Genomic DNA, 17,737 nt, shown 5'->3' on the forward strand with positions numbered 1-17,737 from the left:
CAATTTCTAGATATATACCCAAGAGAATGAAACCAGGCAAAAACTTACATGAATATTGGTAGTGGCATTATTTATACTAGCCCCAAAGTTTAAAAAACCTGAATGTTTATCAACTGATGAATGAATTAAAAAAGATGTGTGGCACTGTAGGATAAGCACTCGACTGCGAGCCACAAGGTTGGAAGTTCAGGCCCACCAGCTGCTCCTTGGAAAGTCTATACAGGATTGCTATGAGTCAGAACTGACTTGAAGGCAATTCACAACAACAGCAACAACAATCCATATGATGAGATATTATTTAGTAATAAAAAGAAATTAAGTACTAATACATGATACACTATGGTTGAACCTTGAAAATATTATGTCAAATGAAGAAGTGATTCAGCAAAGACCGCATATTGTACAAATTCATTCATATGATTATTTAGAACAGGCAAATCAATACAGGCAGAAAGTAGACTAGTACTGTCAGGGATTTGAGGGAGGAGAACACAGTGGGTGATTGCTAATGGATTGGAGGACTTTCTTTTAAAAGTGATAGAAATGTTTTAAAATTCGATTGTGGTGATGCTTGCACAATTGAGAGAATATACGAAAACCCCTGAATTTTATGGTATATGAATTATATCTCAATAAAACTATTAAAAATACAATAAAAATCTCAAAGCTTTTACTGAATGAAAAATTAAATAAGTAACCAAAGTTACCACTGAAACAATGCATGTTGACATGTTGATCTGTCTGATTTTAATTTTTTAGAAAAGTTTTAAATTATGCCTTGGACTTAATCTCACTAAGCAGATTAAATATGTTCACTCAACAGTCCTTTTTGAACTTCTATGTTATATGTTGGAGAACAATCATGAATAACACAAAGTATCCTTAAGGATAAATGAATGAAACAATCATGTAAACAAATAATTACATCACTGTGAAATGGGTAAGAAAAGAAGCATGTGATGAATGCTTTAGAAGTACAGGGGAAGATCCACAAATTGCCAAAAAGATACAGACTGTGAAGAAAAAGATAACCTGTACCCAGAATAGAGACTGTCATTGTTGATAGGGTCCCTCAAGTTGGTTCTGACTCACAGTGACCCTATATACAACAGAAAGAAACACAGCCTGGCAAGTGTTTGGAAGAGAGACTAGCACATATATTTACATGAAAATGTGAAATGCATGGCACATTTGAGGAAGAGTGGAAATTTCAAAATGACTAGATATAGTGAAAAAGTTGGGATTATAGGAAGAAGTCGGCTAGCTATTAAAAGGTCTTTTAATCCCATGCCATGGGAGGAAATGCTATGTTCTAGGCAACAAAAGCTATTGAGAGCTTTTGGCGTGATTAGATTTGTGCTTTAAAAAAAACAACAACAACTTCAGGGCAGATTTGTGATTGGACAAACTGGAAACAGAGAGACCTGTTAGAAGGTTCCTGAGGTGGTTTAACTGAGAGATGAGAAGAATCTGATTAAGGCATTAGAAATGAGGATGAAGAGGAGTTGCATTCAAGAGATACTTAAAAATGGAATGGACAGGGAAGGAATCAAGTTACACAATGGGCAATGGCTAGAGAAGTTAGAACAGGATGAAAGTCCTCCTTTTCCTTTTTTTTTTTTTTTTTGAGGTCATATCTTGCCATTAAATGTCTAAAGATGTCTATGGTTCAATGGTTCATCAGTTTGTTACTTGTCTCTACTTACTTGACATATTATATGTAAATAATAATTGAATAATAAATACAGTTTTGTTTACTCACTTGTTAAACACACACAAACATTTAGCTCTGTACTAAGCACTTTGGTTGTTGTTAAGTGATGTAGAGTTGATTCTGACTCATACCAACTCTGTATAGGATTTCCAAGGAATGGCTGGTGTGTTTGAACAGCTGACCTTGTGGTTCAAATCAATTTTGAAGTCCAGTGCTTTATTCTACAGTGCGATACCTGGACTACTAGCACTTTATATACATAATTCAATAGTAAGAATATAAAGGATTCCAGCATTTTATAGATACTATTTAATACTTTATATTCTCACTATTCAAAATGTGTTCTGCAGTTCAGCAGTATTGGCACCATCTGGGAGCTTGTTATAAATGTAGGATCTTAGACATACCTACTGAATCAGAATTTGTATTTCAATGAATAGTAAAGCACAGAAATTAAGCAATGTCCCACACTAGGTTCCCGGGGAAGCAGAAGCAAAGGCAAGTTTATGAAAGAGTGATCTTAAGATAAACACTTGTGGAAAGGCAGATGCCAAAAGGGAAATAAACAGGATTGGGCAGAAGAAGTTGGATTGTGGTGAAGTTCTGAGGACGTCTTCAATTGACCATTCAAGGAACACTTAAACTGGGATTGCCTGAATCTGGGTTAAGGGTCTGGCCTTTATACTCTTGCATAGATAGGTCACTGGATGCAGTTTGTTCAGAAACAACATGTAATCCTGGAGAAGAAGGCAATTCCTGAAGAGGTGGACAACTATTGAGCAGCATACTCAGAATCTGGGAATAGATTCTTCATTCATGATAGAAAGCACGTGAGAATATCCACCTCAAGTAATGACCCAAGATTACCCAACTAAAAAAGGAGAGGCTATTTTCAACTAATTTTTATGAGAGTGCAAAGCCCACTTGATCATATTTCCAGTTTCTGGTCTCCAACACCTTAATAAATCCAGTACCTATCCTTAATCCTTCTCTCTCAGCAACCTCTGTGGCAAGTGAGTATATTCACAGTCTTGAAATAAACAAATAGTTGCCAGGCTAGAAAAATAATACATTGGATTCTTGCTGCTGTTGATTGGTGCTGTAGAGTCATCTCCAACTCATAGCAACCCTATGTCCAACAGAATGAGACACTGTGCAGTCCTTCACCATCCTCACAATTGTTACACTTGAGCCCAGAGCTGCTGCCGTGGTGCCAACCCATCTCATTGGGGGTTTTCTTCTTTTTCGCTAACCGTTCTGATAACATGTCCAATGTCTGAGAGGAAATCTTGCCATCCTGACTTCTAATGAGCATTGTGACAGTATTTCTTCCAACACAAATTAGTTTGTTCTTCTGCAAGTCCATGCACTTTGAATATTCTTCTCCAACACAATAATTCAAATTTATCAGTTCTTCTACAATCTACTTTATTCACTGTCCAACGTTCACATCAGGAATTCTGGTGTGGTGTTGTGGGTTAATGCGCTGAACTGCAAGGTTTGTTTGAACTGCAAGGATGGCAATTCAAATTTACCAGTCACTACAGGGTCACTATGAGTCAGAACTGACTCCATGGCATTTAACAACTTTGACATGCATATGAGGCAATTGAAACTACCATGACCAGGGTAGGCAGTGTGCCTTAGTCTTCAAACTGATATTTTTGCTCTTGAACACTTTAAAGAGGCCTTGTGCAACAGTTTTGCTTCAATAAGTCATTTGAGTTCTTGAATACTGTTTCTATGAGTGTTGATTGTGGATTCAAACAAACTAAAGTCTTTGACAACTTCAATCTTTTCTCTACTTATCATGATATTATTTATTGGTCAATTGGGTGGATTTTTGTTTTCGTTACATCGAAGTGCAATCCATACCGAAGACTGTGGTCTTTGATCTTCATAAGTATTTTAAGTCTTGTTTCCAGCAAGCAAGGTTTTATCATCTACATATTTCAGATTATTGATGAGTCTTCCTACAAACCTCATGTAACGTTCTTCTTCATAAAATCCAGCTTCTTGGGTTATTTGTTAAGCATGCAGATTGAATAAGTATGGTGAAAGGATACAAACTTGGTACACATCTTTCTTGATTTTAAAGTATTCAGTATCTCCTTGTTCTGTTTGAATGACTGCCTCTTTTAGGTAAAGTTTCTCATGAACACAATGAAGGTTCTGGAATACTCACTGTTTTCAATTTTATCCATAGTTTGTCGTGATGTACACAGTAAAAGCCTTTGCATAATCAATAAAGCATACCTAAACTCTTTCTGGTATTCTCTACTTTCAGCCAAGATCCATCTGATGTCAATAATTATATCCCTGTTCCATGTCCTCTTCTGAAATCAGCTTTAATTTCTGGCCATGCCCATTTGTACTGTGGCAGTCATTTTTTAATTTTCTTTGTAAAATTTTACTTGCATGTGATATTAATGATATTGTTTGATGATTTCCTATCCACTGGATGAATAAGGCTTTAGTGCTGAGTCTCCACTATACTTGAAACACTTGGACATTGTCACTTTACTTAGTTTCCCATCCAAAGGAACAATTAATTTATGTTAGTTCACTCTGGTAAGAAATAAAAAAATGATTGATAGAAAGGGAAGGCTTTCTGTCAATTTGACTAGGCCAGGATTCTCAGTGGTTTGCCAGTGGAGATTAGGTGAACCTCATAATGAAATCTAATATAATGTAATTATCTTTATTATGAGGTCTCCTATGAGCAGCCAGTCAATTAAAAGTATGTTTTCTTGGGTGTGTGGCCTTTTTCCAATCTGTTAGCCACACAGGTGAAGCTTGCTGGCTCTCTGCTGGGTCTAGATCTTGCATCTGGCTAGTATGCCAACCTTCAGTTTTTGGACTTAATCAAGTGACCTACTTTATTACTTGATAATCCTAGGAATTCTCAGCAGCCTTCCTTCTTACTTGCTTGTCCTGCCGAACCTGTCTGCCTGTTGGACTTGCCTGCTGGACCTGCCTGCCTTCCTGCCATCTGACTTGGTTCATGTGACCTGGACTTGGTACTCTCTTATCTCTAGAATTGTATGAACCGTTTCCTTGATATAAACTTCTCTTTATATACATATTGTTGTTAAGTGCTGTCGAGTTGGTTTCAATTAATAGTTATCCTGTATAGGGTGTCTGAGAAGTGGCTGGTGGGTTTGAACCTCCAACCTTGTGGTTCGAACCAATCTTGTGGGACAGTGCTTATCCTACAGTGCCATACCAGGACTCCACATATACATATATGTACACACATATTAACACACCACACATATATATAAAGAGACCTGGTAGTATTGTGGGTTACACATTGGGCTGCTAACCACAAGGTCAGCAGTTCGAATCTACCAGCTGTTCCACAGGAGAAAGATGAGGTTGTGTGCTCCCATAGAAATTTATAGCTTCAGAAAATCCTATACAGGGTAACAAGGTAGCTATGAGTTGGAGCCAACTCAATGGTATAGAAGCAACATAAGACAATGTGTGCATGTGTGTTTGTATTTTTGCCTTTCCCTTTTTCATGAGAACATTTATTTCCTCCTTGAAGATTCTTTTATTGCTATCTCCAGAAGAACTCACAATTCTAAGCATTCCTTTTGGAAACAAAATAACAGTTTGTTCTTTGTATTTGAGTAGTTCTAAACCTTCACTGGGCAAGTTCTAGCCTCATTTTAGGTATTCCAAGGAGCTCTGGTAGCATAGTGGTTACAAATAGGGTTGCTAACCTCAGGATCAGTAGTTCGAAACTACCAGCTGTTCTGCAGGAGAAAGATGAGGCTTTCTGCTCCCGTAAAAATTTACAGCCTCAGAAACCCTGTATGGGGTCACTATGAGTAGGAACTGACTCCATGACACATAACAACAACCACAACAAACCTTCATTAAAAAAAAAAAAATTATAAAGGCAATAGTAACCTGGAGTGACAAAGGCCTTAGAGTACAATGTTGCTGGATTCTTGAGTCTATCAAATACTACTTTAACATCTGTATGGGATAAAGAAATCTATTGTAGGAAGTAAATAAAACAGTGGAAGCATTAACAAGAAAAACAAAACAAAACAAAATGAAAACCTGGAGTTTGTTTTTAAAAGGAACATGGATTTAAACAGTCTTGGGGTGGTGCTGTAGGATAAGTGCAGGACTGCACAATGTGTTTGAACCACAAGGTCAGTGGTTCAAACTCACCAGTAGCTTCTCAGAAACTCTACACTGGGTTGCTATGAGTCAGAACTGACTGGATGTGTTTAACAATAAAACAATAATACTTTGGCTAATTATCCTTAGGCTGAATTTATTTATTGTTTGGTCACAAGATAGAGCATTATAGAAAATTAATGATTTGATCATTATCTATTTGCTTCTCTGATTTATGAGAAACAGAAGGATAAATGATAGATCAGGTTTCCAAATGTATTAAAAGATATAATTTTAACACATTATGATGCATGAACTAAAAAAAATACATGGGCTTGTGATAAGACATTACAATATTAGAACTAATCATTCTGCACCACTCATAGACATGAGCTGCAGACAGCATTCAACATTCAATTTTCAAATTCATGTGTTTCTGGGTAACTACATAACAACTATATGCACTGACTTCAGAAAATGGTGGCTATTTATGGTAAAGAGGCCTTTATAATAAAGTATGCAATTCAAGTGTACTACTAAAGTAAGAAATCTAAGCAAGGAATGTTATGTAAAGCTGGCAGTCAAAATGAAAAATCTACTTTCAAAATGTGCAAAATTAGTTAGCATTTTCTGTTTTCAGAAGATTTTTACCTCCCCCCCCCCCCCCCATTAAAAAAAATAATGGCCTGTTTTATTAAAGGAAAAAAAAATTGCATGATTTCTTTTTTACCACTCTGTTCTGGTATGCTTCTAATGATATCAGGGCCCAGTGGATCAGTGATAGGCAATGCGCATACTCTGTAGGATTGCCAACGTTGTGCTCATTTCAATATTATGACCTCTGTAGTGATGGACACCAGTTTTGGTTAGCCTGGCTAGTACACGCTCTGGGATTTCCTCAAGGACCGGGAGTAGTTGGCGAGGATGACCAGTTTTGCTTTGCCTTGCCTGATTATCTCCAGAGTCTACGTACCCAAGCACATATTTTCCACGCTTCATAACAAGTTGGGACCTAGAGTTGATGGACTCCAGCGACTTTTTCATCTTCATTTTAGCCACCTTCTTTTCCAGCTTAGGTGTGTGCGGCCCCAACCAAGAGCAGCCTCCAAGACGGCGCGGAGGAGAAAGATCACTCCCTTTTTAGTCAGTGTCTGAATAAGGAATTTGAGGTGTGTGAATTGATTTTCTAGGTTGGAATTTGGGAACGTGTAACTATTTTGAAAATTAAGATGAACCTAATTAATACGTGAGGCAACATTTTGGAGCATCATGGTGAATAACCGCTTTTGGTGCCTGTTTGAACTGCAGCGCCACCATGTATTGACTGTTGACTAGTTGGCATTGAGACCATGACTTACTCTTGGTGTGCTTCAGTTCCCTCATTGATAAAATGAGGTTGATGAATAGAAATATTTTGCAGTGCTGTTATGAGCATGAAATAAGCCAATATTTGTAAAGCACCAAGTAGTCCCTGGACTACTAACCATAAGGTCAGGTGTTCAAGCCCATTAGACACCCAGGAGGAAGTGAGGCTTTCTGCTCCAGCAAAGATTTACAGCCTCAGAAACCTTAGAGAGTTGTTATAACAACAACAACAACAACAAGAACAGGGTAGCTTCTGGCACTGGTAAATGCTAGGTAGGTGTTTTTGAATACAAAATATATTGAAGCAGCAGGTATAAACTTTCTCAACTGGACATACACTCTGATACATTAAACTCTTTATTGAATACATAACCAATGCATGGCCTTAGAGTAAACATTCCTCAGTATCTGTCCAGGGAATAGATGAGGCCCTAGGGTTTTATGTACCTTGCACATGGCACTAATCAGGCTATATTATGTGCAGTAAAATCCAAATTTGTTTATTCTTCCTATGTGTAATCTTAAAAGCAAGGTCGTCGTATGTATTATTTTTGTAACCCTCACACCTAATATAGTCCCTGATTTATAAGGGTATATTCTAAATTGCTTTTGAATAACTCAGTAAAAAAGATATACATTCTTTCTTATATAGTACCTGTGATGACAATACATATGTATCTTTTGAAAAGAGAAGAAAGCATTTTCTCCTTTATGCATCTGATACTTGTTTAAAAAGAGAATGGGCTTCTTGCTCTTGCTGCTTTTATGCAATCATTTAATGAAATCTTGAATCAATTCAAAGGATGAATTAAATTGGCTTTGAAAGTATGCATACAAACTTCTATATTGACTGAATAATTATTACATATTCAGAGGCTCTGGCTATTCAGCCCAATGCCAGGCTTTGGAATTAAACATCTCAACCAGGAATCTTGTGGTAGCTATGCATATGTATATATGTGTGCGCACACACCATGCGTATTTAAGGGAACATATACACAGCAAACAGCAGTTTTTATGGGAAGCTCTTTTGTATATTGGATGGAGAAAGCAGGAATAGTTATATTCAATTACTTGACTGCAGCAGTTTTTATGGGAAGCTATTTTTCATACTAGATGGAGAAAGCAGGAACAGTTACATTCAATGACTTGACTGACAAACCTACTTTCCAGGAGATACTATTGGATTGCCCTTCAGTTCAAGAATGAATTTAACTCTTGTTTATCTTTTTGTTTTTAACAGTTTATGATCTTTGACTTTTAAAAATACCTGACTGGGTTCTATTGGAAATATATTGAATGAAAGGATTTTCCTTTGTGGAAGAGTCTAACAATATGAACACAAGTCATCTTGCTTCCTATAAGAATAAGGTTGATTTTGTAGAATGAAAACTTGACATTTACATAGCATTTAAAACCAAACCAAACAAAACATGGATTTATGAGTTTTTCAGCTCATTGAAAACAGTAAATATTAAAAGAGATGATAAGAAAACAACAACAACAAATCTTTAGATGGTTTTACATACCTGCACATTCACAAAAGATGTGTGAAATACATCTTTTGTGATTAGTAAAAAATGCTTCAAGATTGAACACTGTTAACAAGAGTCATTTTTCTTTGAATTTCAAATACTGAGATTTGAGATGAATTTTTATTAATTGCAATCAATACCTGACAGAATATTTAACATGAATTTTAAGCAAGATGGCATAACAAAAACTTACATACCCCAGGGAGCACTTGCAATGCATTGTTATCCATCCACAACTCCCTTAAATTTTGTATTTGATCCAGAACTTCAGGCTGAAGGAAAGGCAGGGAGAAAAAAGATAAAAGCCGGATTAATTTTTTCTTCTTACAAATATAAGGTGGAATAATTTGATACTTAAGAGTCCTGGTGAAAATTTTTATTTGGAAATGTAGTTTTAATCCTTTAAGAATGTCTGGCTTTAACAAACCACCACAGAATTGATAGATCCTGATGTAGCAAACCTAGAATTTATCTGAAATCAATCAGAACAATAGTAATAAAATCAAGATGTATTACCCAACTACACTCTCCTTTGTTGTTATTGTTAAGTGCCATCAATTCTGTTCTGACTCATAGCAACCCTGCTTCTAAGAAGTGATTGGTGGACTTGAACCACTAACCCTGAGATTAGCAATCCAGTGCTTTTCCTACAATGCCACGCCAGGACTCCCACACTCCTTTAAAACATTACAAATAACTAATTACTTGGTAAGTGTTTATCTTCCTCAAAAGTAGAAGCTGGGGGGGCAGAATAATGTTTGTCGTGAAATCATTGTATTATTGTATCCCTATTGCTTACTGTGATATTTGGTAAGTGTCATCGAGTTGGTTCTGACTCATAGTGACCCTGCATGGGGTTTCTGAGGAGCGGCTGGTGGATTTGAATCGCCACTGGTGGTTCAAATTGACCTGTGGTCCAGTGCTTATCCTACAGTGTCACACCAGGACTCCATTTGGTACATAAGTAGGATTCCTGGTATAATGCTGTAGGATTAGCACTGGATTGCGAACTGCAAGGTCGGCAGTTCAAACCTATCAGCTGCTCCTCAGGAACCCTATACAGGGTTGCTATGAGTCAGAACCGACACAATAGCACTTAACAACAACAACAGGTTCTTATTATATGTGTATATTAGCATCTGTGCAATACGCATACACACATAGACACAGGCATTATAGCACTATGATGTGATAATAGCATGAATGAGACCCACTCACTCCTCATCCCTTCATTTTCCAACAAATAATCATTTGTTGAATAGTATGAATACATGCTATGTGAAAGGAACAATACTGCATCCACAGTAATATGAAACCCAGGTCCTACCTTGAAGCAACTGATGATCTAGTTGGGAAACTGAATGTTTATAAGTAACTGAAGTATAAGGAAGCATATGAGATAAAAGAAAAACTTAAAAAAGTTCTGAGAAGGAAGAGAAAGAATATGATCAAGGTGTAAAACATACTATATGACAAAACATGTTCATTCCCTAATGGAAATTCTACATTCTACCCTCTGGGCATCTTCAGAATATATTACAGGGTAGATGTTTCTATTGCTCCCAGAATCATTACCCGCCTGTAGTGACCCTTTTCTAATTCCTTCCAGAAAGTATCATCTTCCCCACTATTAAGCCATATGTTTCCTGTGGTATGTTGAATTTATTTGATATGGATTTTCTATCTAACATCTTAATTCCCACCAAGTGATTGGATGGGACCATGCAAATAGGGCTCTAAGGCTGGAATTGCTTAGTTTTGCCAAACAGTTAGGTTTAAAATGAATCATCTCAGAAGCAAGGGCAGAAGATTGCAGGACAATCAAGAAAGAAGAGCATGAATAGTGTGTGCTCTTCTCCCTAGAAGAGCATGAATAGTGTGTGCTCTTCTCCCTAGAAAAGTGGTGATAGCAGAGGTGGTGGCAGAGACAGTGACCTGGAGCAGCTGCGGGCATCTAGGCCCATGAACAAGTAAAGCTGTGTGCCTATGGGCAAGAGACTGGCTTGCAGAATGTGCTCTTTGGACATTTACAGACTGACTAAAGGAGCTTGGTTACACTTGCCTGAATAGGGCAGAGGCCAAGGGACTACATGGCTGAGAAGCCAAAGGTAAGAGTGAGGCATGCCTGCAGTATGGCATACAAGATGTGTTCCTTACTGGAGATTTGCTGCATCCTGAGTTATCTTTTTATCCTAAATTGTACCCTGTTCACTTCCCTAATAAACTCTGTAATTGTGAGTATTGTATTAGTTCAGTGTGGCCATTGCAATGCATTGTCAAACACAGGTATAAAGCACAGAGTGCTGTGGGATGGATGGTTTGGTATCAGAATAGAGGAAGGAAGGTTGTAGGGCAGAGGAATGTCTGACTTCCACTTCATAGGAATATGAGCCTTGGGCTTTTATTAAGTTTGATTCTCCTTCCCCTTGTGGAGCCAGAGGAAGTCAGACATGGCCCCCACACGGTTCTTGCACTTCCCTTGAAGTTGATTCCTTTTTATCACTGCAGGGAAGGGACTAAGGCCTAAACTAATTAATGCATTGTGCTTACCTAGCCACAGGACTTGATTCAGTGATAGGGACATAAACTGTTCAGAGACAGTAAAGAGCAATAAATCTTTGGGAGTTCTGGGGAAAGGCCCTTGTTCTGCACTGTTGTGTGTTGTTGAGCTGATTCTAACTCATAGATACCCTATAGGACAGAGTTGTTCCCACCTGGATTAGAAATGGGAAGCTCTCACCCTTGGGAGCTTCACATGTGACAAAAAAGGAATGAGCCTGAGGCTGGAGACTTCTCAAAGAAAATGAACTTTGAAGGTGGATCCTGGTAGCCTCATGTTAGCTGAAGTTAAGACATATCTGAAGTCAGAGTTTCTGTCTCTTCTAACTGAAGAAATTATTACTGAAACAACAAGATACAAACATTGTACAAGAAAACCTGCATACTATTTAAGAATGCCAGTGTATTGTATGATATTTATGTAAAAGAATGGAATTGTACCCATCTTACCAGTAGAATATTGATAATTGTGGGTCTGTGAGAATTGTACAACGTTGTTGATATGTGAGAAGGACTACAGAAACTTCCAGGATTACTTTGGAGACAAACTGGTATCGTTAGCCTGCTGTTGAGATGAAAAGTGATGCTATTCCTAGGAGAGGTTTAATTTATAACAAGGACCATTTATAACATAAAGTTAGAGAAATGACATTCTGCTATGGAATCAGTCATGTGTGAGTAAGTGTGGGGAATTTTTTTTGAGTGTGAGAATCAGGCAGTGGACTTCTTTGTATGTTAGGCAATGCAAGGATGGAAAACAAATCAAGTGTAGGAAGCACAACCTGATGTTCAGAGGCTTTGAGGTGGCAGGCTGGTTAGCAATAGGCAGGTCACCTGGAAAACATTAATCGTGCGGTTCAGTTTTTCACAAACCTCTGGCATTGCATAGATTTTACCCAGAAGACATGTAGTTGCACCTGGTAAGATTTAACAGATCCTTAGATATGTATGTAATGGGGAAAAAATAAGTGTATAAATGTGTGGCAATGGGGGTAGAGGTGGCTGTGTGCCGTCAAGTTGATTCCAATTCATAGCAGCTCTGTATAGAAGCTGTAAATCTTTATGGGAGCGGGAAATTTCATTTTTTTCCACCATGGAGCAGCTGGTAATTTGGAACTGCTGACCTTGCAGTTGGCTGTCCAACTTATATCTCATAACCCACCACACCATCAGGGCTCCTTGTGTAGCAATATGCCTTATTTAAAACACACTAGAATATGCTGAAGGAGCTCTGGTAGCATAGTGCTTACGAATCGGGCTGCGAACCTTAAGGTTAGCGGTTCGAAACTACCAGCCGCTCCGTGGGAGAAAGATGAGGCTTTATATTCCCGTAAAGATTTACACCCTCGGAAACCCTGTACAGGGTCGCTATGGGTCGGAACCGACTCAACGGCACTTAACAACAAGAATATGCTGGAACAACAAATTAATCCTAGAATTTCAAAGGATTAACCTCAAGTCCCACTCCCACTACAAGTCCAGCATGGAACTCTTCCCCACAATCATGTGATACCGCCATTTCAAGACTTCAAGCTCATTGTCTAGAGCTATGTGCATGGTCCTAACCTAACTTCAAGGAACTCTGGGAGTAGAGGAGTTTACGGAATGTTTGGTGAAAACAGCGATGGTGTTTGAAAAAAAGAATGACAAGAATGAATATATAGTCTACTTACATTTTATTAATACCTTCATTCAGTGAGGCATTGCCTTGAAGTCATAAAACACAGTATGGTCTTTGAACAGGAGACATAGACTTATGCATTTTGTGGAGTAAAAACTCATGTGGTTGAGTTTCCACTGGAGAATGTAAAAGGAAACAGAAGTATAGTTGACTGAAAAAAAGGATTCTGAGGAACACTTGAGGGTTGGGAAAAAAGGTAAGACAGTAAGACCAATCTAAAACAGAAGGCAAGAAGAAATGGAGTCTAGGCTAGAAAGGGATTATGAGAGTCCAACGAATATTGTTATTTTTTGAGCCATTCAGTTATATCCAACTAACACTGACACTATATGACAGAGTAAAACTGCCTCATAAGTTTTCCTAGATTGTAATATTTACAGGAGCAGATCATTGGGTATTTTTTCCCTTGGAGCCGCTGATAGATTTAAATCACCAACCTTTTGGTTAGAGTGCCTAACCATTGCACCACTAGAGCTGTCCAAGCAATAGTTGTATTAAGAATAAGGAAGTGAAGACACATATCAATCACAGGAGAGGGGTCCAGTCCAGTGAAAGTATTTATTCAATTACTGATGGCATTAGCAATAGCCATTTTAAGCAAAAAAAAAATATTAGAGTAAGATACCAAGTGATGCTGCAGAGTAAGCACTGGGCTGCTAATCACTGGGTTAGTAGTTCAAACACACCAGCTGTTCTGTGGAAGAAAGATGAGGCTTTCTGCTGTCATAAAGATTTATAGCCTTTGAAACATATAAGTCCACTATAAGTCACAATCAACTCAACAGCAGTGGTTTATTTATTTATTTTTCACATTACAATTTGGAGACAAAATAAGAGGCAAAAATAAGGACAGCATATGTAGACTATTCTTATTATTTCTTGGGGTTAATATGATAAGTCTTAAAAAAATATCATTTTATTGTACTTTTGGTGAAAGTTTATATGTAAATAAGATTCTCATTTGTAAATTTCTGCACAAATGTTACATTTTCCATGATATGTTAACATTATTTTTAAATGTGTTCTTGTTGTTCAAGTTCCTTGCCCCCTTATCCTCTCATCTTTGCTTTAGAGTAATTATTGACCTGTTGGTGGTAGCTTATTGTTTGCACACTTTGAATAAGAAGCAGCAGAAAGATGCTGAAGGGCTAGGAGCAAGTTGAGGGATAAAGTGAAAAGAAAGGTAACAGAAAGAATTTCGTTTACAAAATTAGAAAGAATGAAGTGAGCTAGGGATCACAAATGCTCAATAAAGAGAGTAAGGCATATGGGTTATTAAAAATGATAATGCTTTTAATACTTGATGTTATAATAAAATATACTATCATGGAAACTGTACTTAACATCAACAATATGTATGCGAAAGATGGACAGTAAATAAGGATGACTCAAGATGAACTGATGCCTTTGGATTTTGGAGCTTGCAAAAAATATTGAATATACCACAGACTGCCAGAAGAACCAACACATCTGTCTTGGAAGAAGTAAAGCCATGATGCTTCTAAGAAGAGAGGGAATCCTTCCACTTAAGTATTTTGGACATACTATCAGAAAGGATCAGGTAGACCCTGGTGAAGGACATCATGGTTTTTAAAGTGGAGGGTCAGAGAAAAATGAGGAAGACCCTCAACAAGATGGATTGACACAGTGGCTGCAAAGTTTCATTGCAAAATGAAAAGAAACAGCTGCAATGGGCTCAAACATAGCAGACTGTGAGGATGATACAGGACTGAAGAGTGGTGTGTTCTGCTGTTCATAGTGTCACTGAGTCAGAACTGACTAGACAGCAACGATAGTACACATCAATGACAAGGAATTATATGTTTGTGTGTGAAAATTGACAGATAATGCAAACAATATTAAGTAAAATAATCAAGTATGACAATTACATATACCACAAATTGATTTATAGACATTAAAAATCCATGCTAAATATTTATGAATACATATCTATGCAATTGAATAGTGAAAATGAAATATTTACACAAAATTCAAGATAGTAAATGCCCTGGGAAGGGAGTACAGCTAGTTCCTGTGGTTAGTAAAATCTCATATATGGACAACTCCTACTTACCTTTAACCTTATGTAAATTTTCCCTAACTTTGAAACAATTGAACCAATCCCTACTCAGAACTAATTCTTCATCCTCATTATTTTTGCTTGCTGCACATGAAGCTTTTAAATAATTGAAAACTTTTCAAGCTTTTCTTGCATTAAAGAAAGACTAATAAACAAAAACTGTATGCACCTGTTTTTATTCATGTACAAATTTCAATTAAAGATTTAAAGACACAGTCAAGAATGATTCTTGCATGCAATTTGGGAATGGCCTTGTTGGAATAGGACTAGGAACTACCTGATCTGCAGGATTTCATTTATTTCTAAACAAAGACCATAATCAAGTACAAAAAAATAGTTGACTTTTTGTTTATTAGGTGCTTGCTTTACCATTTCTACATTTGTTTTCATTACTTGAAAAATTAGAATAAAGGTAAGAAATAAGCATATCAAAATATTACTTCTTAACTCTCTCATAAGGGGAATTATGAATGACTTAAGCTTTTCTTATTTTGAATATTTCCCAAATTGCCTGTAGTATGTATCCATTACAATAGTAAAATTACAGAACATTTTAATCTCTTTTCTTTAATTTTATAATTTCAAAATCCTTTCTGAAGTGATCTTAAAATGATATGTTGAAATGAGCTAGTGAAACGGTTGCACGAGTATTAACAAAATATATTTTGCAGGACTATAACAAATTCCAACAAGTCATGCCTATGCCATATAGGCTGTTCCACTGATTTGGAGATGTGTTATTTTTCCTTCACTAGCAATGGGGGTGAAGGTGGTTGTGTGCCGTCAAGTTTGATTACACTAATTTAAGCCCCTACTAAACTTTTTATTTCAATAATGGTAAGAGAAATATTAACCATGAGAAACGTAGCATATGTCATTTATCTTTTTTTCCAAGTGGAATTTTTTTATTTGAGAAAACAAACAAACATGTCATTGTAATATGTAAAATTAGCATTCTCACAGGGTAAAATATTTTATGTGCTTTATTTTTGTTACTGGAACAATTGGTTAAATACAATTTAGTTTGATTTATTAAGTTTATATTATTAACAACAATAATAATTCCATGTTATTCTTTTTTTAAAAACGATTTATTGTGAATTTAGTGAGGGCTTATAGAGTAGTTTTACATTCAACAAATTATACACTTTATTTCATCTCAATGATTGCAATCTTTTCTATGTAACATTACTTCTCCCATTTCTTCCCTAACAGTCCATAGTACTTGGTAACTAACAGTCCATGCTATCACATTTCCCATTCCTTGTTTTCCAATGCTTCTGAATTTTTTGTCATTAGGTAAATGTACCCTTTAGATCTTGGATGGTTGACAATTCTATGGTATGTGTACCTCACTATTGTTGGTGTGGCCCTTATATACCTATCTACTGCTTGGATGAAAATTAAGGTATTTAGTTCCAGACCTGAAGGGTGATCAAGGGCCATAGTCTTGGGTTTCCTCCAGTCTCTACCTGACCAGTACACCTGTTCAGTTTTTATGATTTTGAGTTTGGTTCCACATTTTATCCTACTCTGTCTAGGCCTTTCAAATGTGATTCCTTTCAGAGCAGTTGGTAGTGATAATTGGGTATCACCTAATTCTTCTAATCCCAAGGTCATAGAGACTGAGCTTCATGTGTTCCATTAGTCCACAGGTCTAATTGTACACATACACCTTTAATTTTCATCAATCTTCTTTCGTGCAGACATGGAGAGATCAATAGCTGCATCTTGTGACTGCTCATGAGCTTTTAAGATCCCAGTCACTATTCACCAAAGTAGGGATGTTGCACATTGTATTAATGTCAGTTGATGACTCCTTAGATTATGGTCTTAAGGCCCCAGGTCCAGCAACTCATTCCTTCAAGACATCTGGTAATGTCTAGGAAGTTTTCATAATTGTGTTCAATGCCATGTTCAACCACCCACTAGTTATCTATCAGTTATTTATCCTGTGACGTCTTTTGTATTTTAAATATCAGCAGTGCCACTCATGATGGATAAGTTTCAGTGGAATTTACAGACTAAGACAGATTAGGAAGAAAGAGAGATGATCCACTTCTGAATGGTTAGCCACCATTCAGAAAATTTTATGATTAGCAACAGAACACTGTGTGATATAGTGACAAAAGACAAGCTCATCAGACTAGAAGGCACTCAAAATACCACTTGGGAAAGGTATTTCTCCTCAGAGTATAGTTGACAAGGATGGGGCAAAAATTTTCAGGACCTTCATTTGCTGGTGGGACAAAACTCAAAATGAAAAGAAACAGCTGCAAACATTCATCAGTAATGGGAATGTGGAATGTATGAAGTATGTTGTTGTTAAGTGTTGTTGAGTTGATCTGACCCAGAGTGACCCTGTATAGGGTTTCCGAGGAGTGACTTGTTGGTTTGAACCACTGACCTTGCAGTTCAAATTGACCTTGAGCTTCAGCTCATGATCCTACAGCACCGCACCAGAATCTAGGTAAATTGGAAGTTGTCAAAAATGAGATGAAACACATAAAGATCAATATCCTAGGCATTAGTGAACTAAAATGGACTGGTATTAGTCATTTTGAATCATATGGTTTAGTATGCTGGGAATGACAAATTGAAGGAATATAGTGTCAAAGTCATCATGAAAAAGAGCAATTCAAGAACTCTTTTGAAGTACAATGCTA

The 17,737-nt window shown here is 37.0% G+C and overlaps 1 protein-coding gene and 1 pseudogene across 1 annotated transcript in view; both read right to left on the reverse strand.

Moving 5' to 3' along the window:
* LRRC7 (leucine rich repeat containing 7) overlaps positions 1–17,737 on the reverse strand; it is a 688,741-nt gene that overhangs the window by 199,008 nt on the left and 471,996 nt on the right. Inside the window, exon 8 of the mRNA XM_006862417.1 lies at positions 8,949–9,023. Coding sequence (XP_006862479.1) covers positions 8,949–9,023 — 75 coding nt within the window. The remainder of the gene's footprint in view (positions 1–8,948; positions 9,024–17,737) is intronic.
* On the reverse strand, positions 2,342–6,901 carry LOC102822304 (annotated as a pseudogene).

This window comes from Chrysochloris asiatica, unplaced genomic scaffold, assembly GCF_000296735.1.
Source record: "Chrysochloris asiatica unplaced genomic scaffold, ChrAsi1.0 scaffold00048, whole genome shotgun sequence".
NCBI lineage: Eukaryota > Metazoa > Chordata > Mammalia > Afrosoricida > Chrysochloridae > Chrysochloris > Chrysochloris asiatica.